The sequence below is a fragment of the Ictalurus furcatus genome, chromosome 10 (assembly GCF_023375685.1).
Source record: "Ictalurus furcatus strain D&B chromosome 10, Billie_1.0, whole genome shotgun sequence".
Taxonomy (NCBI): domain Eukaryota; kingdom Metazoa; phylum Chordata; class Actinopteri; order Siluriformes; family Ictaluridae; genus Ictalurus; species Ictalurus furcatus.
Window position 1 is genome coordinate 12,818,508 of NC_071264.1, and position 25,210 is coordinate 12,843,717.

The 25,210-nt window shown below is 41.6% G+C and overlaps 1 protein-coding gene across 1 annotated transcript in view; it reads right to left on the reverse strand.

Annotated features, from left to right (window-relative positions):
- The window catches only part of tle2b (TLE family member 2, transcriptional corepressor b), an 86,002-nt gene that overhangs the window by 22,097 nt on the left and 38,695 nt on the right, over positions 1-25,210 (reverse strand). The window contains exons 8-11 of the mRNA XM_053635449.1: positions 19,851-19,895; positions 5,797-5,859; positions 3,960-4,034; positions 1,185-1,362 (exon numbers count right to left, since the gene is read on the reverse strand). Of these exons, the coding sequence (XP_053491424.1) occupies positions 1,185-1,362; positions 3,960-4,034; positions 5,797-5,859; positions 19,851-19,895 (361 nt within the window). The remainder of the gene's footprint in view (positions 1-1,184; positions 1,363-3,959; positions 4,035-5,796; positions 5,860-19,850; positions 19,896-25,210) is intronic.

A 25,210-nucleotide genomic window follows, 5' to 3' on the forward strand; every position in this document is an offset into this window, starting at 1 on the left:
CTCACTGCTGGCTGTGGCCAAGCTAAAGACACACTTAATCATGCTCACCTTGTGTAATTTACATATGGCTGGATCAGTATGTTTGTTGTATTCTAGTTTGTCACATACTACCTGAACATTGCACAAGCAGCGCATGTGCTCTCTGTGCAGCTGGTGGGACTAACCACAGTCTACGCCTATCACAGAGTACAGTTTACGCCTATCACACCGCATTTAGAAGCTGTGCCATGCTGAACGGCCCATGTTTAATTTTACTGACAGCATCCTGGTCGTTTGGGAACTGTACGTGATTGCAGAAGTGACCTCAGACCCACTGACAGCACGGGGTGATTAACATTCCTCGATAAACACAACAAATCCTGAGACCAGAAAGGGAAGGCTGGCCAAAAGCTCTTGGTTTGGGGCTCCAGAGTGTTTTTCATTTCTTCCACTATGAATAAAATCCACCCAGTATTTTTCAGGTTGAGTTGAAAACACTCCTAAATGCAGGTTAAATGAAGGCTAGCTCACTGAGATCGACTACAAAGTCTGTTTCAACATAAAGTACGACCAAAGTGAAATAAATCAACCCAAAATGATGAATGCTGTTCAGGTATTAATGAGGGTTTTCTACAATAAACAGCATGTAGGTTTGAATAAAGATATTGATTAACCTGGATGTTGATTGGCTAGTTAAATTGTACTAGGAGGGTTTGTATCATGTTCACTCCAGAAAACAGATCGCAGAGCATGGCCTCTGCTTATACGGTCAAACTTTCTTGTTTCAAGTACATCATTAAAACATCATTAATTACTATTTCATCCTAAATAAACAACTGTTTGAAACAGTAATGAGTTTTCCAAAGTTCAGATTGGAACTACATTATCATCTTCATAACTTCAGATATTTGGAGCCGGGACTATGGGATGAATTTATACCGAACTGCATTAAGGGGAAAAGGTGAATGTTTGTGCATTAAATTACAGCAACAAGTTTGTATGACATGAATGAAGAACTGAAAGTGGGTTAAGGCACATTCTGTGTGAGATAAACTACCAGTGTAGAGCTTCATTTGCCTCATAGCTCCAGTGCAAAACTAAAGAAACAAACATCGGACATGAAACACGTCCTGACTGACCCGCTATGTTACGGCAGTGCTGTCAGTATTGACTGACAGTGTGAAGGCATGTGTGTGTTGCAGTACCTCGAAGGTGCTCGGCATCCAGGTGGTTGCGTTCGTCCTTGTTGCTCAGGTGAGCGGAGACGCCGAGCGCCCCGGTGAGAGCCAACAGGCCCGAGGCGCCCCCCAGTGCCAGACCTGATGGGTGAGGGGTTAGTGGGATGCCCGGGGTGTGGTGAGACAGGTGCTGGAGCTGCTGCTGCTGTTCCATAATCAGAGGTGGAGCAGAGAAAGAGAAAGAAAGAGAGAGAGAGAGAGAGAGACAGACAGACAGACAGTTACATGGACAGATATAGAAAGACAGTAAAAGAAGACGGAAGAAAAGAAAGAAAGAGAAAATCACAAGCTGAAAGAGAGCTCGCTCTATCGTAGGCTAAATTACAGCTGGTATGCTGCAAGTGTGTGTGTGTGTGTGTGTGTGTGTGTGTGTGTGTGTGTGTGTAGTCCAGCACATGATTAGCTGTTGTTGAGACTCTCCAGCAGTTTTTCTCAGTTCTGATCATATTACACAACTTAAGCTCCATTGTGAGAGCTCACACAGCACAATAACAAAGGAAAAAGGAAAGCGGAGAGAAATAGAGAGCAAGAGAATCAGAGAGAGAGAGAAAGGGAGAGAGAGAGAGAGAGAGAGAGAGAGAGAGAGACTGAGGGGGGAGAGTGAATATTACGAACTGTGAAAACTGTTTCTGATCTCTCCTGAACATTTTTGTTCCTTGAGGTATGAAAATGTACATGCATCCTACGGACACTGTTTCACATTCAACATTTCAGGCCACTTTTACACCCATTAGTCTGTTTCCTGACACCAAATCAGAGTGAAATTACTTTTGGTTCAATTGCTACTTGTTTTGGTTTAATTTCACACTGCACATAATTAAATGAACCAAAAAAAGCACTGAGTGGCACGTAGGGCTGAAAACAACTCTTTCATTCAATGGTCTGAAATACAGCAATGAAAAAAAGGGAAACAAATCTTTGCACAAAATCATAAAAATCACCACAGAGACCAAGGAGCAGGTGCTAAATAAATGATTAGATATTTATATAAAGAAGTACTTTAAAACATTTTATGTATCACCACGAGCATTTATTTTCTCCTTTTATTCATCAGTCCAAATATTTGTAAAAATTTTTTACTTAGTTACAGTTACATTTATATAGCACTTTACATAGTATGGGGGGCGGGGGGGGTCTCCTAAACCACCACTAGTGTGTGGCATCCACCTGGATGATGCGAAGGCAGCCATAGTGCACCAGAACACCCAGCACACACATACCAGCTATTACTGGAGAGGAGAGAGTGATGTGTGAGGGGCCGCGTAACTAGTATCCGAAATATTCAGAACATGTGGCGTGTCTGCAGCTCTACAGTCTAGCTCTGTCCTGTGGCTCAGTTTGTGCCTCACGGCTCGGTTTAGTAGCTACAGCAGCTACAGAAAAAGTTGCCCAGGCCAATAATACACAGCATGTTTGGGTCACTTCCAGAAGTCGGGTCAAATTGCTTTCTCACTGCAATGAAATCACACTAGAGCTGGACTGGAACCGGACCAAGACCACGTCACTCAAACGGTCCGATCCAGAGTGCAATCGCAGTATTCTGACCTGCCTACACAAACCGTACCAAGAGGGGAAACACACCAGGGTTCGATTCAAACGGACTAAACTGCTGTGAATGTCAAAGCACTCTTAGTCTGTTTGAATGGACGCCTGCTGTGTTTAACTCCTCACTGTGGTTTGTTTTGGCAGCAACACACTGGATCAAAACAACCGGCTTCTAAAAGGTGGCATCAGTCCACGTTCAGGTTAGTCATAGTGCAGCTTGATTGCAGTGAGAACACAGTTCAACTCTAATTCAAGCCGACTGCAGGAAGTGAAGCTGTGTTATGGGTTGCAGGTGCGTGAGACGCGTGCCAGAGGACAGAGCTGGAGTGCTGCAGAAGTTTGACGTGTTCTGGATGTCTGGGCCAAAGAACCCAAAAAAGGAAATGCTGGATATAGTTCACCAAATACTGACATTTTCAAAACGTTCTTCTTTTTTTTTTATTTAGTCATTATGTGGTTCTGTATTTACTATGCAGCACCTGCTTTGTGATCAGTTGAATTGGAAGAGTTCTTGCTGTACTGTATTTACAAAAGGTTTGCTGGGATTTTTTTCTAGTGTTCTCTTTCTCACTAATGAATGAAACGCTTCAGTGAGTACATTTCCAGTTCCGTCTCGTTGTCTGGTCCTATTCAATTTGTGCCGTAGAACAGCGAAACCAAATAATAACAACAGAAAATGAACCAAACGTGTCATTGTCACCCCAATTTTAAAGGATTAAATAGCTGAGAAAGCACGCGAAAGGTGACAAAAAGTGATCCAATGATATACTTAAATGTGCATTCATTTTCCCAGGTGAATAATACGAACGAGAAAAAAGTACAAATCACACACATTAGGATTCCAGCCCAGTGCCAAGCGTTTTTACATCGTATACAGTACTGCGTATATACTCTATATATTTTCATAGACTTCACATCATATGTAGTAAGCCATAAAAAGTTTTAGATGTATCCAGAATTATGAATAGTAAAATGTTTTCATTTATATCATTAGGTCATTTTTAAATTTTAAGTAAAACAAAAAAAAAAGTGTTAAATAAAATATTGCAGTTGATTCTGATAGTAGTGTAATTACATCCAGATAATTATATAGCAATAAGACTAACTCATCAATCCTGCATTTCTGTCAGTGTTTGTTTATGTGTTTGTATTCAGTAAAGAAAACACAGTCAACGTGGGAGGTCAGAGGTCACTAACCCCAATGATGGCGTTGAGTTCTGCCATGGTCACCTGCTTAGCCCGCTCCACAGCCTGCACCACCTGCTGCTGGTGCTACAAAACAACCAGCACACACACACAAAGAGGGTCAGAGACTGTAAACACTGAATCAAGATCCAAACATACACAAGCTGATGAGGAAACAGCAACAAAGCAAACAAAAGAGGAAATACAGACACCACAAACAATCCCAAATGATCACATATACAACAAACATAGACATGTAAACTACAAAATGGCAAACACATTAAATAAGGGTGGGGAGATGAGCATATTGATACACCCTGTCGCTACACACACTCATACACCTATTAACACACTCATACACCTATTTAAAAAAAACACGCCACGTCATGCTGGCCTTTCCTGTCTTTGGATCCAAAACAGGCACAGTTTTTGTCACACTGCTTTAAATGGTCTCGTGTTTTGACCTACAGCGTCATTTGTGTTCACGTCGTTCCTGATCCAGCTCCAGCTGTGCTAATGTTAAAGCGGGTTCACTTTTTGCCTCATGCAGCTATATTTGGGCTCATATTATATTGTGTCATAGCTTGAGTTTTTGATGAAATTGCACAAGGCTTTGTCGTGAACTGTACGACTCCTGACAGCTGCACTGGGTCAAACGGCTTCGAGAGGCTTCTCGGATCACTTGGCAAAAAATCTGGCCTGTGTGAAATGATACGATCGCAATCCAACGGGTTTCCATTGCCGTTTTTGTTCTGAACCACCCAAAAGACAAGCGATTAAATATACCTTGAGAAGTTGAGAAGCTAAATGACGAACTGTTTTGACTTTTTTGTAGAAAGACAGAACAACAACAACAACAACAACAACAACAAAAAGAAGACAATTTGGCAACTTCCAATTTCCACTGGTTTTTTTTTAGCCTTTCCCACAGGACTGTGATGTTATTAGATTTCCAAGCAACTCTTAATGAAAGAAATATTACATTAACAGATTCATAATCCTAATATTCTTAAATCGCTGTGGAATCTCAATAAATAAAACAAGACCGACATCAAAACAAATCCAACCTTTAAAGAAGGAAAAGAGGAAGCAAGAGGAAAATGTTCCTGCCAGAAGCTGGTAACTAATTAATAAGCAGTTATATTAATCACTCTTTTTGAGTTCCTGTAAATCGGTTTGGTTACTAGAACTGTACAATTATCACCAAACTATCAGTTCGCATCGGTCGTGTAAGCACCCAGAGTTCATCACCGCTGTTTAAGTGGACAGAGGAAAAACTTCCCTCATGCAGATGGTGCTGAACTAAAAGCAACCAGAAATATTTGAAAAAGAACAAAAACGCAGTTTATCTAAATAAAGAAATAAATAAATAACAAAAGACAGCAAGTGTGTGAATTATTGGAAGATTCGCATACGTCAGATCTTTTCTAGCGCGAGTCAAAAGAAAAGCACAGTTTCAAACAACTATGCATAATGAGACCATTTCCAACACTGTGAGTCACTGAGGGCTGCTGGGACACAGTTCCTCTAGCCAAGCAGTGCTCGGTTTAATGACCTGACTTCTCTCTGGAATAAAAAATAATAGCTGCTTTTACGGTGCTGTGATGACAAACAAATGTCTGCTATTTAGACGAAACTCATCAGAAAAACGCGCTGACACAGCTGGAAATAGGTGTAATTGAGAGGAAATTTGAGCGCTGTCTTCAATACGGATGATGAAACAGTCTGCCTGTATGTATGTGTATGTGTGTATGTATTGGAGTGTGCGAGAGCGAGAGCAAGCGAGAGCGAGAGCGAGAGCGAGAGCGAGAGAGAGAGAGAGATGAGTCGTCAATCATTGTCAGCATACCTCCTGTGAGAGGAAAGGGATGATCTGAGCACAGATAGCGCTGAGCCGCTTTACAATCTCTGCCTGTGAGAAAAACACACACACACAACGGTTAGATTGGAAATGTGTATAAATATATGAAAATATGGGATATTTTTTTAACCACTGAATGAACTGATGCATTCGTTAGCATGCTGAATAGTTATATAGCTACAAAAAGATATACAGTGCTGTGCATAAGTATTCGCCCCCACATTTCCACATGGTTTTCAGGATGCTGTTTGTTTAGGTACAGTATGTTCCCTATCAAATTCTGGGACATTCCAGGAACAACTCCATTCAAGGATGTGTGTGTGTGTGTGTGTGTGTGTGTGTGTGTGTGTGTGTGTGTGTGTTGGCGGGGGGGGGGGGGGCTGTTGGGGTTTCAGAGAAATGGGGGTGAATACTTATGTAAACACAACTTTTACATGTTTTATTTGTAAATAATAATATTAATAATAATAATAATAATAATAATAATAATAATAATTGCAATGTATCTATATTTTGTGTAGATTCACTGTGAAGATTCATGACATATACTCTCAGTTAAATCTACTTCAGTTCCAGACTGTAACACTACACAATGTGGAAAAGTGCAAGGGGGCAAATACTTATGCAAAGCACTGTGTAAGCAGTGATTCGTACAGCTTTCTGAAATATTCTTGTGCAAATATTCGAGACAAATATGATAAGATATTTTTAGAAGTGGAACAATAGACAATGTCACGCCCTGCGTCTAAAACAGGGCCACGGCATGAGGGAAAAGAAGGAGGAGGGAGGAGGAAAAGACTCTGGTCTAGTCACCAGACCTCAAGTTGCCATCATGTCCTGTCAGAAATATTGGAATTATGAAATGAGCACACTCGCATGTCACCACAATGTCGTAATAACAAATCGGCGTGTCAATAACAAAATGGACGCCCTCAATAGAGTGCTGCAAAAATGAGTCCTAACACCCGGAAATGAAAGTGTTAGCATTTTTGCACTTCCGGCTCCATCCCCCTGAAGTCAGTGAGTTTTGGTTAAATGCCTGCAATACGGTCTGTGGTTAACACAAGCTCAAGATATTTTCACGTTTTATTTTACCACATAAAATACACTAGTAATAACCCCACTTGTGATTTTGCCTTGAAAAAGACGGTTGCTAACAAGCAGCTAAATGGGACTATGGAGGCTGTCGGGGACAATAAATGTCATCACGCCGAGCAGGAAAACTCATCTACTACAGCCTCATTGTGTTTATACTAGCACTCCTACAAACTAATCCAACTCTAACTTTCCAACTTGTAGTTTTCACCAATTGCAATGTTTTTTTTTTTCACATTGTAGTGCTATAAAGCTTTGTGTTGGTGACGCTGAAGTCATGACACCGTGGTGTACGTTTATAGCCTAACTCAACTTTTATTTCTGATGACTGTATTTATGTGTCAAAATTCATAAAAGTTGTGTTCACTTGTGAAGATTATCTTGATGAACAAAAACGTGTAAGAATCATAAATTTGTGCTGGTCACAGAGCTCCTTTTCTTCAGTAATCTAAAAAAAAAAAGAAGGAAAAATCCTATTGGCTTTTTCTCTCTTGGGGGAACCAGGGTGATGCTAACTTCAGGGTTGGCCTACAAAAATACCTCATCCCTGCAGAACTCTATATGGGCGTGATGTCCACAGCCGACAGTAAGACTGTAGTGTAACTGTTTAGTGCAGTACAGTTTTATTTTGTGCACGACTGATATTGATGAGGAATAGCCATCTACAAGTGCCATCCTTTCTTTTCTTTAATTTTTTTTAACCAAAACAACTTGAGCACACACCACACCGTAATCATGACCTCTGAACTCAAACTTCCCAGAAGGACAGTGAGGATGAAGCCTGTTACAGAACACTGCACTTTATATAATAAATATTAAGCAGATCTCTAAATAGATTTATCTACTGAGTGCCCAAGTATTAAAATATACAGAGTATTTCTGTAAAAGTGTCTTAAATCAGTGAATATTCGAACAATACCAGAAAATATGAAAAGAATGTAAGAGAGAGAGAGAGAGAGAGAGAGAGAGGAAGAGAAATGAAGCCACTGAGCATATCTGTGTTGTTGAATGATCTGAAACGCTATTCATTCATACGTGTTGATGTGAAGTATACGCGTACAGAGTGTATTCTCAGTGTAAAGGGACTGAATAGATTCAATCTCCTGGAAGAGGAACATGTGAACATACACACAGGACCACACAAACAAACACACACACACACACACACACACACACACACAGCAACATTTGCTAATTATGTATTCACTCGGGGAAAGAGAGCTAACCGAAAACACACACACACACACACACACACACACACACACACACACCCGCGCACACAATCCTTCTACAGCTCTGCACGTCTCTCCTCTTTCACTTCTCCTCTTAGGGGCTCTCTTGCTCTAACCATCTTCCCACACAGCCATTATTTTCCTTTCATCCGTTTTTTTCTCCCTCCACCTCTTCTCTCTCGTTCCTCACAGGCCCTGCAACATGGAGCTCTGACAGACATGTCACACACGCACACACACACACACACACACACACACACACACACACTCTCTCTTCCTCTCTCGCCATTCCTGTCTCTCTTTCTTACACAAATCCAGGATATTTCATGGTGGTAGAAGAGGCATGTCTGTACATGCGAGTCATGTTCCATATTCTCTCTCAAGCAGGTGCGAATGTGAACGCGTGCGTGTGCGCGCAAAACGTTTCCACAACCTGATACTACCACCATCGGCGCTCAACCTGACCAAGTATGAACACATCAGTACAAACACATCCGTCAAGCGTGGTGTTCTGGTATGCAAACATTCCCCTCGTTCGGCCTGCTCTCGGCGCCGTGCCAGCATGTAACTGAGCGGGAGACACCGGGGCAGCAACCAAGAGATTAGGCCGTATCGTACCTTCAGATCTGCACTGCGATCGAAGGAAAATAACGAGACAAGGACTATCACGGAACGACAGAGAGGAGAGAGATGACAGAGAGGAGAAGTAAAAGAATTCATGATTTGAAAAGAATTCCTGACAGCTAAAGTAAACACTGAACGGATGATTACTCCACTTCATATTCGTGCTTCTAGAAAACAGCATGCAAAGATATAGGAGGCGTAATTAAACCAAATGCAGAAATCAGTCCTTTCACTAAATTAGGTATTTAAGTATTAAAGTATTATTTGATTAAATCAGGGGTGTCCAATCTTATCTGGAAGGGTCGGTGTGGGTGCAGGTTTTCATTCCAACCAAGCAGAAGCCACACTCGAGTCTATTGAAAGCCAAGATCAACTGATTAAACAGGTGGAATCAGGTGTGGCTCCTGCTTGGTGGGAATGAAAACCTGCACCCACACCGGCCCTTTCTGAATAAGACTGGACACCCCTGGATTAAATCAATTGTATCAAGGCCCTTTCACCTGCATCAAGCCCATCTTTCTAGAGAACACGATACAGAAATTTAGGAGCAAACCTAGCAACCTGGTGCACGTGGGTAAGTTCAAACTGGTTTAGTGGTTCGCACGTTTGCCTCGCACCTCCAGAATTGCGGGTTCGATTCCTGCCGCCACTCTGTGTGTACAGAGCTTGCATGTTCTCCCGGTGCTTCAGGGGTTTCTTCCCCCAGTCCACAGACATGTGTTGTAGGCTGATTGGCATCTCTAAATTGTCCGGAGTGTGTGATTGTGCCCTGTGTGTGTGATTGTGCCCTCCAGGGTGTCCCCCCTGCCTTGTGCCCCGAGTCCTCTCTGATAGGCTCCAGGCTCTCTGCGACTCTGTGTAGGACAAGTGGTATTGAAGATGGATGGATAGATTTTACTGCTGTTTTACTGTACTATTCATGGTATTATTAAATACTAAAATTGGGCTTTGGACGTCTCTTTTCCCCGCCATGTGACATAGCAGGTCATGCTGATCAGAGCGCTCTCGCCTTCCTTAGAAATTCTGTAAACATTTCGAACGAGTAGTGCAATGGAAAAGCGTTTGCCGTATCGTCTGGAGATCAGGAGTTCAAATCCCGAAGATGCCACAGCCATCCATGGATGCAAAACTGGCTGTGCTCTCTGGGTATGAGGGATGGCATACGCTCTCTCTCTCTCCTCTGTTAATCGCAATCGCAAGTGTCTGTGAGTTCATGTGTGTGGAAGAGGGCAGATAACGCTTTCCTCTGAGCGTGTTACGCTGCCCTGTGACACAGCACGAGCAGCAGTTTGACAAGATGTAGTTGGTGGCTTCATGTCTCAGAGGAAGCACATGTTAGGATTCACCCACCCTGGTTGGTAGCTGTGGTATGACAGCGGAGAGCTGACTGGTGATGTCCACAACTAAATTAAAAAGAAAATTGGGGGGGAGATACCTTAAATGGTAAGCATTTCTCGTCATGTCTCAGGAATTCTGTCTATCTCTCTTTTTTCCCTTCCTGCCCTGCCGTTTTACGGCTGTTTCTTTAGTTAAGAAGATTATTCTCTCTCTCTCTCTCTCTCTCTCTCTCTCTCTCTCTCTTTATGCTACGTTTCATTCCTTCATGATAAACTAGATAAAAATCACGTCTCGAGTTTTAACCCGTGCAGGAAAACCCCTTCTTCAAATCAGGAATTCCGTTCAAATGAAGCAATGAACGCATCAAAACCAGACCGTAAACCAATAAAAAACCTTTTGAAAATGGATAAGGCAAACAAAACCGTGAACGTAGAGATCTTAAACCTCTAAACTAGCTAAAGAACCTAGAAACATGGGTGATCACGTCCATCGACACCAACCAGTAAACACATTCAATCCAGACGGTAAGTGTATTAAAAACCAGTCAGATTCACCCATCCAAACCAGTCAGAAATCCCATCCAAATGACTCAGTAAATCCATTCCAAAAGTCATTAATCAATCCATAAAGCAATCAAAACCAGTCCGTAATCCCATCCAAACCAGTCCGTAATCCCATCCAAACCAGTCCGTAGTTCCATCCATACCAGTCCGTAATCCCATCCAAACCAGTCCGTAGTTCCATCCATACCAGTCCGTAATCCCATCAAAACCAGTCCGTAATCCCATCCAAACCAGTCTGTAATCCCATACAATGCGTTGGTAAAGAGTAGTGACCTGCTTATCACCTGCTTTTCACTAGTGAGTGCCACAAATATGCAAAAATCAATATATATATATATATATATATATATATATATATATATATATATATATATATATATATATATATATATGTGTGTGTGTGTGTGTGTGTGTGTGTGTGCGTGCGTGTGTGTGTGTTAAATGAATATGTATGGACGTTCTTTCTGTGCTGAGAAAGTGTTCCCCTAATGGCCCTTGCATTATAGTCCCAACCAACCCTTCACGGTATGCTTCAAAATTGCCATCTGTGTGTGTGTGTGTGTGTGTGTGTGTGTGTGTATGTGAGAGATTTGGAGGAAGAGAGAGATGGAGAACAGGGGAAAAAAGCAAAGAGAGATTAAAAAGGAGACGGGAAGATGGTGAAATATAAAGACATGCAGGGAAATAGGAGTGAGCCATGGACAACGATCAGACAGAAAACAGAATACACACACACACACACACGCCTGTAGTTGTCCCCCCCTCCCACCACTTTAATGGAGCAGCTCCTTTCACTCTCCAAACACTGAAAGGCAAATATTTGTTACCGATGGAGCACTAATCACTGATTGTGGTCACAGGCACAGAGGTATTCAATAAAGGCCTCATTTTCTCTTTTCCCTCAGTTCTGCTTTCCCTCGTCCATCACGCTCTTCTCTCTCTCTCTCTCTTTTCATTCTGACTCACTTGCTCAATCATTCAGCACTCTCCCTCATTCTCTCTCTCTCTCTCTTCCTCATGGTGTTGGCTCGGTCTAGTGCGCTTTCTCTTTTTTTCACTCTCTCTCTTTTCCTCCGGGCAGAAAGCCAGCATCTCTTTCCTGGCGAGAAGCCAACATCCTCCTGCCTCTCTTCCCCCCTCTCTCCCTCCCCATCCTTCTTTCTCTGATTGATGGCCCCTCCATTTGGGAAAAGGAGGAAACAAAACAGAGAGAGAGAGAGAGGAAAAGAGAGCAGTAAAGCGCAGACACACGCGCGCGCACACACACACACACGTGTGAAGAAGGTCTTCAGGGTGAAACACAAACAGAGTCATAAAAGACACATGTGCACACACACTCATAATTAAACCAGGATGGAAAACATTACACTGTTCTCCGAGACAAAGATGTGTACACATATACACACAAATACACAGAATCACACACACACACACACTCCTTCTGAAGGCAAGTAAAGTCCCAAGGCCAAGCTAAACAGTGAGTGTTTGTTTTTAAGCATATAACTAACATTAGTATTAGTATTACAACTTTTATACCTTCTCTCTCTCTCCCTCTCTCACTCACACACACACACACACACACACACACTGTGGCGCCTCGTAAGGATTCTTCCTCATGTCGTCTCAGGATGTTTTCAGTGTCGCTGGTTTACTCATTACAGATTTTAATCTACAGCTGGATTTCTGTTATGTTCAGTTGTTCTGTACACACCCATAGACACAGCTCCTTAATATAATATTCCTATCATTATACACTATGTTAATCAATATCCACGCAATTTAGTAGTGTAGTCCACTCTAGAATGATCAGCACCCTTGGCAAAGACAGGTAAGAAAAATATTGAAACTTTTCTTACTGGTTAATTAGCTTACTCACACATTGAGTGATACAGTTGCAGTCAAAATGATTCAACCCCCACTGCAAATCAGGTTTATTGTCAAAATGTACAGACTTTCAGCTGTTTGTGATGAACAAATCAAACAAAAGCAGTTGAAATAGTTCAACACAATGAATGCTTCAAGTGGTTTCCCCAAATTCAACTGAAAATACAACTTATAATGATTTCTCCAGTTTCAAAATGATTCAACCCCCAAATAGAATCCCTCACAACAACACAAATATGCAAAACAGGTGTTTTCTCATGCACACCTGATGCAACTAAGCGAGGGCTTCATTAGTTACACCAGGTGTGCTTGAGCTGGAATACATGAAATACCTGAACTGGCTGGGGACAAAAAAAATATGAAATACCTGGACGGGGCAGAAAAAGGAAGCTATCAACGCCTGCAACCAGATTTCTGAGAAGGCGGGTTATGAAAAACCTTCGAGTGACTGCAAAAGACCTGCAGCAAGACATGGTGGCAACAGACGCTGAGGTTTAAGCGAGCACAGTAAGACACAGAAGGTTTCCATGCCAGAACTCCAAGACGTACACCACTACTGACCCAAAAGCACAAGAAAAATTGGCTCAAAATCATATAAATAAGCCACAGGAGTTTTGGGATTCTGGAACGTTTTGGCATGATGGATCAGCGGTATGTCTGGAGGAACAAGAACGAAGAAAGAACTCTATCCACAGTCAAGCATGGTGGAGGCTCGGTGATGCTCTGGGGCTGCTTTGCATCCTCTGGCACTGGAAACCTGCAGCATGTGGAAGGCAAGATGGGACTCACTGAAGTATCAGGAAATCCTAGGAGAAAACGTCATGCCGTCTGTGACGAAGCAGAAGCTCGGGCGTCATTGGACCTTCCAACAGGACAATGATCCCAAGCACACCACAAATTCCACCAAGGCTTGGTCACAGAAGAAGTCCTGGAAGATTCTACAGGGCCATCACAGTCACGTGACTTGAACCCCATAGAAAATCTCTGGTGGGATTTGATGAAGACGGTTGCAGCACGCAAACCCAAGAATATTACTGAACTGGAGGCCATTGCTCATGAGGAACAGGCTACGATTACTCAGGAATGCTGCCAGAATCTGGTGTCTGGCTATGCATCTCATTTACAGCAGGTCATAACAGTGAAAGTGTGCTCTACTAAGTACTAAAGATGCTTGCCATGAAGGGGTTGAATAATTATGAAACTGGAGAAATCATTATAAGTTGCATTTTCAGTTGAATTTGGGGAAACCACTTGAACCATTCGTTGTGTTGAACTATTTCAATTGCCTTTGTTTGATTTGTTCATCGCAAACAGCTGAAAGGCTGTAAATTTGGACAATAAACCTGATTTGCAATGGGGGTTGAATCATTTTGATTGCAACTGTAAATGACAGAAATCTAACCTTTAACTGAAGTCAATTTACTTCAAGAAAAGTGAATATTAAGGCCTGTATGTGTGTATGTGTGTGTGTGTATTTCCTTTCTTTTAGTAATACCTGAATAATATGAACCATAAACACAGCTGCCCAGGTGGCACATATTAGCCTAAATGATTTTTTTTATCAATCAAATTCAAGTTAAAATGGGCTTTTGTGATTATATGGCAGTGCAGTAAAATTCTTCAGTTTAATTTTAATTTAATTTAAATAAAATTTAATTTTATATAACCGCACAGCTCAGACAGTAGCTCCGGCTACACAATAGACTTTCAGCATGCAAAATTTCTTCAGAGACCACTGCGAATACGATCGGCAATCAGATATGATGTCACACGCCAATGTTAAAGTATACCATCTGTTCCTGTATGCAGCGACACCGCAATCCAGGCAACTTCTCTCTTGATGTTGATTTTGTATTCTTTTAAAGTTGTATTGTATAAAACGGCATAAAACGGGATGGTGCGACACCGCTATAATCGGGACACCTAAATCTTGGATTTTCTGAAGAGGTCACACCGTGACGTGTCGATCTTCTATTGGTCACATGTCTTCACGTGATGCGAATTCGCACGAACTTTGAAATTTTGGTGAACGCAGCGAAATGAGAAAGTTCTTCGCATGAAGCTTGTATTTCCTTCCTCCAGCATTCGCATGTGTATGAATGGAAGTCGGTGGAAATTCCGCATGCTGAAACTCTAGTGTGACCGCCCCTTAATAGTTATTGTTTCTATAGTCACAGCTCGTATACAGGGACTTGTATGGCTGACGCTCCACACAATCTAAGCCTAATGATAACGCATTTTTAAAAGGTGTTGTTGTTTAACAAAGAAAATGCTATGAAGTGTAAACGTATGACGTTTATTTCACATTTATGGAAGGAGTCTCAAGTGTTAGCTCTTTGTAAGTCAGTAAGTACACACGTGCACACATGCAAACACACACTGCAGGGAACATGCAGTTACTCAATTCCTTCTGATCAAACAAACAGACTGATTGTGCTAACTGCTGCCTCCCACACACACACACACACACAGACACACACATACGCACACACTTACTTCCCATTGAGTCTCTTATTTGCTCTAGCTTGTTCACGTAAAACATTTCCATCCCATTCCAGAATAGTGACATCACTTCTGCTCTTAGACTCATTATTCACAAATGAGTTCCATGTCTCATTCTCTCTCTCTCTCTCTCTCTCTCACACACACACTCACAAATAAACACATTGCACAGTGCCATTGTGACCTTTCCAGATGCCTCTTGAGTTGACCCATGTAAGAATGAAAGAGAAAGAGAGACAGAAAGACAGGGCAAAGGATAGAAAAGAGGAGAGCGGAGAGGTAAAGAACGAAAAGTAGGAGAAAATAAGAATAAAGGAGAGCAAGAATACCTGGAGGAAACCCCCACAGCACGGGGAGAACATGCAAACTCTGCACACACAGGGCCACGGTGGCAATCAAACCCTCAACCCTGGAGGTGTGAGGCGAACGTGCTAACCCCTAAGCCACCATGCGCCCTATATATATAGAATATACCAAAATATATTTATTAAAAAAATTATTTTTTTGCAGCATCAACTAACTCTACAACATTACTGATATTTAACAGGTAATCTGCCATAGCATGAGAATAGTATAAAAACAAAATGAGTTACTACTCATTATACTGGTTCTTATGTAATGTCCAAAAGTATGTGGACACCTGACCATCACACCCATATTTGCTCGTTGAACATCCCTTTCCAACAGAACACTTGAGTCCGTGTGTGAACGTGCCAGTTCATCAGTTATCCATGCGAGCACACTCCTTCCCGTGTTCGCTTGCTTTTTTTTTTCCTTCTCTTTGCATTTGCAAAAGAACAGAAAGAAAATAAAATGAGTCGAAGATAAGATGGAGAAAAGAAGATGATGGGAGAGAAAAAGGAAAAGAAGCGGAAGAATATTGAAAAGCGGGGCAAAGGGAGAAAATGGAGATGATGTAGAGAAGCAAAAGAGGGGAAGAATGTGGAAAAGTGAGCTGAAGGGAGTGAGTGAAGCAGAAATGCATGAGGGAAAGGAGAGAAAGGAGAAATGAAAATGAAAGAGAGGGTGAGAAAGAGGACAAAAGAAGAGAGAACGATCGAAAAGAAAGAATAAAGAGAAAAACGCAGACATGGAGAAAATGGAAATAATAACAACGCAATAGAGAAAGGGGGGGAAGTCCTGTTAGAAGGCAAATCAATTTGTTGTACCACACACACACACACACACACACACACACACACCTGCATCTCTAATGAGAGCAGAGAGCAGTGAAAGGCATCCACATTACACACCTTCGTACTGGCTATACTCTAGACACACACACACACACACACACACACCCACGCACACACCCACACACAGTGAGAGATAAGCACGTCTGAGCATGCTCACACACTGTGGTGGATGCCAGCACAGACAGACATACTCACACACACAGACACACAAACACAAAAATAAATACCAACGTGGGCTCAAACATGCACGCACACACACACACACACACACACACCCATACACACACAGCGTGCTCTGCATCATGTGACACATAGTGGACTGATAGAACAGAGAGTAGAGGCAGCTGCTGGAAGACAGCAGAGAAATTCCCCCTCTTTCTCTCCATCTGTCTCTCTCTCCATCACGTTTTATTCATCTCTCCTGACACACACACACACACACTCAACATATACAGAGAGAGAGAGTGAGAGCACGATCACAGTGTTGTGTGAGTGTGTGTTTGGGGTGGGTGGAATTCTGAGGTTGTTTCCACAAGTGACCAGCTGATGTGGAGGAAGAGACATGTCGCTGTTAGAGCTGTAAAGTTTCATCGATTTGAATCCATTCGCTCGACTCAGCAGAGACTCAGTAAGCATTGACGGACACGAGGACGACTACAGCAAGTAGGGAAAACATGCTAGGCTGCTTCGTGCTGTTCTAGCGGGTCAGCGGTAGCGCAGAACTTAAGGCATTGGACTACTAAACAGCGGGTCATGAGTTTACATCCCAGCACTACTAAACTACTAAATGTAAAGTCGCTCTGCCAAATGCCACAAATGTTAATAGACCATTAGCAGGTTTCTGTGTCGATGCAGGTTGCCATGATAGCCCCTTTATACAGGATGTGACATATAACAAATTCAACATACATTCGGGTCCATAAGTACTTGGACAGTGAAACAATTGCTGTATTTTTGCCTCTGTACACCACCGCAATGGATTTGATATAAAACAGTATGAAGAAGGAAAACTAGGACTCATGAACCAAAGCATACCACATCATCTATCAAACATGTTGGAGGAAGTGTTATGGCATGGGAACGTATGGCTGCCAGTGGAACTGGGTCACTGGTGTTTATTGATGATGTGACTGCTGAGAGAAGTAGCAGGATGAATTCTGAAGTATATAGAGCTGTACTTCCTGCTCAGATTCAGTCAAATGCGGCAAAACCGATAGGAAGCCACGTCACCGTACACATGGATAATGACCCAAAACCGTACAATGGATTTGGTGGAATTTATATTTTGAACATTTGTTTATCACCTGCGTCTTCTCTACTAACGCTGTGTTCTTTCAGCCTTGTGAGTGATTCGCTTCACAAACTGACTACGCAACTAAATAACTCAATTTTGCTGTCAGTCAACACACACACACACACACACACACACACACAGTGTAAAACAATTCTTTAATCTTGAGTAGAGATTGGCAGCCTTAGAACGCAGAATGTGGCATACCATTTTAATACCATGGTGACCAAAAGATAACCAGAAACGAACTTCTGGTTAGTATCAGAAATGTTTGAGTAAAATGTCAGCGTGTATATTAAAATCCACCAATAGGAGGACAGCGCAGGATGACTCAAAACTCGCTGGGCAGCTACAACTACGGCAATAGGGGCAATGGCGAAAGGTAATCGGAACACTCTAATAGGCCGAAAAAATATACTTATTACATCATCTCATCTCATCTCATCGTATAATCTGACACGGAGAACATGTAATCGCACAGAACATAAAATTATACCATAATTTCATTGGGATCATCTTATACAATGTGACAAGTTATAATCTGCTGAAATTGCAAACTGGAAAACCGGCTTTCAATCCAACGTTTTCCTCACAGTTCAGCTGTTATCCATCTCACGTTTTTCCTCCTGTTGTTACTGTGCAAAAGTTCTCTCTCCCTCTCTCTCTCTCTCTATCTATAGCTTTCTACCTATCTATCTATCTATCTATCTCTCTCTCTCTCTCTCTATATATATATATATATATATGTATGTATGTATGTATAAAATAGAGATGCACCAATGTATCGGTAGATAAAGGCTATTTTTCACGGCATCGGCCGATAGTTTAAAAATATCCGACGATCAGGGCTGATTGTATCCTGTCAATCAAAAGAGGGCGGGAAAACACATGGATTTCGTGCTGTGTGTAAAGATAATGTCTCTTGTGTGGAATGATGATAAAACTGCAGTGTGTAATCTCTGTAATCTCTGCACTGTTAAAATTTTACACCGGATGCTGCAGCAGTGAAGCAGGAGATTCGGTGTCGAGTCTAAAAAATTTTTTTGCCGCACTGCTCGCGCTGAATTAAAGCTCCAGTACACCGCTGAAAGATTTAAATGAAGATGAGTTGACAAAAAAGTATATATTGCACAGAAAAATATATTTGTAGAGCAGTATATTTCATATCCAGTTTATGTTAATATTTAAAAAAGTTGATATTATATATTACCAGTTTGATGTTCAGTGATGAAGTAGAAATGCTTTTGTTTGTGGAGAGTGAATGTGAGACTAACAGGAGGTTTTTTAGAATTCAGTCAATTAATTCTGTTAATATGAATTAATAACATTCAATAAGTTAAGAAATCTTTATTATTATTTAGTATCGTTGCATCTCTAATATATATACATATATATATATATATATATATATGTTTCTTGGTGTCTGGCTGCTTTAAACATATTGATTATACAGTATATTCGTATGTTCAAGGAATTTTGACTCTCTAAAAGAAAGATACATACTCATGCAAAAAGTAGAAAAGTAGAAAAAAAGAAGACTAAAGTATTTTTTTTATTATTTGTTATTCCCAGGCCCAGCTTACTCTCCAGGGTCTGTGTGTTACACTCTCCTGGGTCCACTGACACACATTTCTCATCTGTGTTTCTTATCGGTATTTAAAACTGCGTAATCTTGACCCACATTCAGCATGAAGTGGTGCTCTGTGCTTGGATCCATCCTCACCACACTGAGCCATGTTAGCCCACACTGCCAAGCGGCTCCGCTCCACCATCGCTAAACACGCACGTCATTTCATCACAGACCTCAAGACTCCCGGAGAAAAGCATCAATCAGCTGAAGAATGCGATAGAGCCTAACATCCGGCACATCCGCCACTGTCAATGAGCTGGAAAGCAGGAGGAAATGAGGGAGAAGGGAACGCGTGCGCGCGTGCGTGCGTGTGTGTGTGTGTGTGGAGGTGTGTGGGTGTGTGTGGTGCATGTGAAATGCTTGTATATGCATGTGTAAGAGAAAAACAATGTATGTGTGTGTGTGTGTGTGTGTGTGTGTGTGTATAGAATCAGGAGTTGGGTCTTGAGGAACACATACGCTCACACACTATTCTCACTATCCTTGTGAGGACCATCCATTGACAAGATTGCAGCTAATCAACTCTAAGAAAACCTTTTAAATAAAAAATACTGTTTTCCTTGTGAGGACCAGAAGAATGTCTCTATAAGGTCAAAGCTATCAGATAGTCCTATACTTGTGGGGACATTTGGTCCCCACCAAGACACACACACATACACACACACACACACACACACACACTCTTACCTGTTTGTGCATCTCTATGTTAAGTCCGTAGGACATCTCATAGTACTGCGAACACAGAGAAACACAGGGTCTTCAATCAACACTGCATCTACTAAACATGACGAATGCATCATCAATCAAATTAAAGCTCCTCTAACTTGACAAGGACAAATGACAATCTATACATAGAGCTAGAGATAGAGACGGAGAGACAGAGAAAAAAGGGAGTGCGTGAAAGAGAAATGCTGAGACTTTAAAAGCCTGTTATTAGATCATTTATCTGTAATAAGGGCATTTTTAACCCCATCGCCCTGCCTTCCCAGTGGCAGGATGAAATCTACACTGTCTTTAGAGCACTGCTGAATTTCAGCTCTCTGAAAGAGACAGATGTGGGTTGTTTCCATGCTCCAGTGTGCCACTGTGGAGAGTTTCCTTCCGTCATCACGCTGCTGTTTCAATTAGTATAAATACACATCACGTGTTCTGCTGCATGGTCACGTGTTCACGCTGCCATTTTGAGGAGATCGATTTTCATCATGTATAAAATGATGATTTCAAAGTGGCTTGAGTCTTTTGGCTTTGACAGGTCGCACCACAGCTAATCAGAGCATCTAAGTCAAAATGTGTAAAAACCATCCCGGCTGTTAAACCATTAAAACTACCAAATGGTTTCCATTACATTAGTAATGGGTCGTATAAAGGACGTAGGCCTTTTTGTGGTATCCACTAGACATAACATGCCACGAGAAGGCAACAAATTACCAGTAGAGGCCCACAGGGACCATTACAGTTTCCATTAAAACCTATACAATTCTCATTAATAACCATTACAAATTCTATGAGGGGTTCTATTGGGGGGTTTTCTTCAGCAGGGATAGTGTTTTAGCAGCACAGTGTATCAAAGTGTCTTCTAACTTTGCGCAGTTACTCTGTGTTACTCTAGAGTTGTAGTTTGATTTTAGCAACCTAGCTACATACTAGCTACTTACACTCACCAATGGCAACAATCACTACGGCTTCCTTCTAAGCTCCATTTTTACTCATTTCTCTATACGCATTTAATGAGAGGCTGCATTTGACAGGATGAGATGAAACCCCAATTAAGATTTTCTTCCTTTTTGGTGCGTGAGTTAGTAAATGGGAACTAACTGCAGGTAGGTACTAAAGGAACTGAAGATACGTTGGCCTACATGTACCATGAGTTTGGTCCGAGGAATCGTTTGCGCCGACTGTTTGGATTTGTCACTTTATATATTTTACGTACCTAATTAGCATAGAACTGAAAAAATTTCAGGTCAAATGTCGCTTATCCTGCTGTCGCTTTGTTGCCTGTTTCTGTTACTGAAGCTGTGGCTTTGTGTCGACTTGTACACAGGAAATAAATAGTGACCTACTGTTGCTTTGTCACTTGAATGCGAATGGATGGTTAAATGGATCTGAATTAATGCTTTTTAATTAGCTTGAAAATACAGAACTCATGACTGAAGCTAACAATTTCGTTAGCTAGCTAGCACGTATCCATTAAGTCTTCATAATGTTGGTAAATTACTAAAAAAAAACAACAACAAAAAAAACGACTTCCACAAACCAATCCACAATATGGATTCTTCCACACTGGAAATGCCAACTTTGTGTTAAAAAACATTGCTACTGCAAGCTACTTTTAGAAGTATATCATAACATGGGCTGTGCTGTGCTCTTTCATAACTAATACACATGAATACACATTCAGATTTCAAAGCTGCATCCTAAATCCCATAATGTGCCCTAATTCGTATGCGTACATAGTAACGACCCCGATGGGGAACTGACAAACTGACTATTAAGTGCAATACTTTGTCATTTGGACTGCCATTCACAACTCTGAGCAAATAATTATCTGCATAGGTTTCCTCACTATTAGCGAAGCATTCTGAAAACGGAAAAAGTCAATGTGACTCCGCTCTAATCTAACAGCGTGCTCCTCTGTTAGTTCAAGTCTATCTGTATCAGTGATGTGCAGAACCACTAACGAGGTCACTAACTCGATCTCAAATACAGCACAGGGAACAAATCTATCACTTCTGGTCACTTCCAGTGTGTGTATTTTTATTCTGGGCTCTCGGTTGTATTTTATTATCTGATCTGTGTATTTTGTTCTCTGTCCTGTCCGATATTTTAGGCATGGGCCACTAGCTAAAACACAAAGCAATAAATATACACACCAAGGCAAGCGGATGACATCACTGATATCACTTTATCTGAGATTAAAAGATGACGATACAGAGAGATACAAAAAGATCTCGTGTTATGTCACTAGCCAGTGACTATAGTGTGCATATTTTACACATGCTTCATAGACGCACAAAAGAGGGGCAAGTGAGAGAGAGAGAGAGAGAGAGAGAGAGAGAGAGAGAGAGAGGTAAAGAGAGTGTGAAAAAACGTGAGAGCAAGCAGAACAAGGAGTGAGACAGGAAGAGTGATAAAGAGAGATTAAGAGAGAGAGAGATAGTGAGTGTGTGTGTGTGTGTTTCTGCATTTGTGGTTGTGATGAATTGGTCTTGGTGACACACTCTGTCTCAGCAGGCAGACAAGCAGCACAGTGTGAGTGATGGAGATGAAATCTGACTCAACTGCTCTCTCTCTCTCTCTCTCTTTCACTTTTCCTTTCTTCCTTACTGTCACACCCACACTCACTCGCTCCCTCACTCTCCCTCACACTCACTCCCTCGCTCGCCACACTCGCTCCCTCCCTTACCCCGTCTCTCCATGTGAGATTCAATTCAGCACTGCTCTTTTTCTTCCATTTCGCTCACTTGATCATTTCTCACTCTGTCTCCTTATCTGTCTCTCCTGCACAGAGCTCCTCTGATCCCTCATCGCTTTTCTCTCCATCTCTCCGGCTCTATCATTATATAAACTCCATTTCTCTCACATCATCTCGAGCTTATACCCCTGCCGTCCTCTCTCACGCCCCTCTCTCTCTCTTTTTTTCTTCCCCTCCCTGGAAATTTCGCCCTTAGCGACCTGTCTTTGTCGTGAGAGGCATGCTGTACTCGCATCAGAAACCCAAACAAAGGAGTATAATTTAGATTTTAAAATAAATTGAAGCCACACAATGAATCCATTTGACATCCTAATGAGTGTGGATTGTGCTCAAAATCACTGAAATATAAACTCGTTTCAGGACTACTGACAAGACTGTATTTCAAATAACTCCCTCCTCTGGATTTAATTCAAAGTAGCTTTATTGGCATGACCATAATTGGTTATAGTATTCCCAAAGCTAGTTCCGTTTTCCATTAACAGCATTCCCAAAAATAACAGGAACAATCTTTCCAAAAGTAGACATTTGGCAGACGTTAGCTGAAATTAGCTGTTTTGAAACGTAATATCTGTACAAATACAGTCCTTCTCTTCAAAGCCACCACCCCAATATACACTCAGCTCTAGAAAACATGAATGCTTACTACAGATCACAAATTTGTTACTATATCTACTCTTTATCTTTATTATTTTGTGTCAAGTTTTTTCAGGATTGTTATGGCCAAAAATGCTTGACTTTGCTGTGGATTTTTTTCAAAATTTGCGATGCAACTTCTGGAGTTTTTTGTGCTTTTTTGGGTAAACTACTTGAATTGGCGAAATCGCAAGTGCACAAAATAGTTTTGCACGGTCTTTCACAGTGATGTTTGTTGCTAAATGAGACCCTTTAGCTGTACTCGTGTTCGACGAATGTGAATCGAAGTGGGCTTTGGCTGAATGTGTGTTGTGATGACATCACATCTGCAGAATCTTGCAAGCTCCTCTGAAAAGTTCCCGAGGGACTGATTAGGGCTGCAGGGTATACCGGTATGAGACTAAAGCATAAAAAAAAATGCAGATGACACTGTATTTCTTAAGTAGTTTCGTCAATACGGTAGTACCGCAAGTAATGCTATATGTGTGGCAGTTAATGCTGTGTGTAAATACTAAAATTAGCCAAAGCGAGCTAACGTTAAGCTAACCGCTGTGTGTAAATACTAACACTGGCCGAAGCAAGCTAACGTTCAGCTAACCGCTGTGTGTAAATACTAACATTAGCCAAAGCGAGCTAAAGTTAAGCTAACCGCTGTGTGTAAATACTAACATTAGCCGAAGCGAGCTAACGTTAAGCTAACCGCTGTGTGTAAATACTAACATTAGCCGAAGCGAGCTAACGTTAAGCTAACCGCTGTGTGTGAATACTAACATTAGCCAAAGCGAGCTAACGTTAAGCTAACCGCTGTGTGTAAATACTAAAATTAGCCGAAGCGAGCTAACGTTAAGCTAACCGCTGTGTGTGATTACTAAAATTGGCCGAAGCTAGCTAACGTTAAGCTAACCGCTGTGTGTGATTACTAAAATTGGCCGAAGCTAGCTAACGTTAAGCTAACCGCTGTGTGTGAATACTAACATTAGCCAAAGCGAGCTAACGTTAAGCTAACCACTGTGTGTGAATACTAACATTAGCCGAAGCGAGCTAACGTTAAGCTAACCGCTGTGTGTGATTACTAAAATTGGCCGAAGCTAGCTAACGTTAAGCTAACCGCTGTGTGTGAATACTAACATTAGCTGAAGCGAGCTAACGTTAAGCTAACCGCTGTGTGTGATTACTAAAATTGGCCGAAGCTAGCTAACGTTAAGCTAACCGCTGTGTGTGAATACTAACATTAGCCGAAGCGAGCTAACGTTAAGCTAACCGCTGTGTGTGAATACTAACATTAGCCAAAGCGAGCTAACGTTAAGCTAACCGCTGTGTGTGAATACTAACATTAGCCGAAGCGAGCTAACGTTAAGCTAACCGCTGTGTGTGAATACTAACATTAGCCAAAGCGAGCTAACGTTAAGCTAACCGCTGTGTGTAAATACTAAAATTAGCCGAAGCGAGCTAACGTTAAGCTAACCGCTGTGTGTGATTACTAAAATTGGCCGAAGCTAGCTAACGTTAAGCTAACCGCTGTGTGTGATTACTAAAATTGGCCGAAGCTAGCTAACGTTAAGCTAACCGCTGTGTGTGAATACTAACATTAGCTGAAGCGAGCTAACGTTAAGCTAACCGCTGTGTGTGAATACTAACATTAGCCAAAGCGAGCTAACGTTAAGCTAACCACTGTGTGTGAATACTAACATTAGCCGAAGCGAGCTAACGTTAAGCTAACCGCTGTGTGTGATTACTAAAATTGGCCGAAGCTAGCTAACGTTAAGCTAACCGCTGTGTGTGAATACTAACATTAGCTGAAGCGAGCTAACGTTAAGCTAACCGCTGTGTGTGAATACTAACATTAGCCAAAGCGAGCTAACGTTAAGCTAACCGCTGTGTGTGAATACTAACATTAGCCAAAGCGAGCTAACGTTAAGCTAACCGCTGTGTGTAAATACTA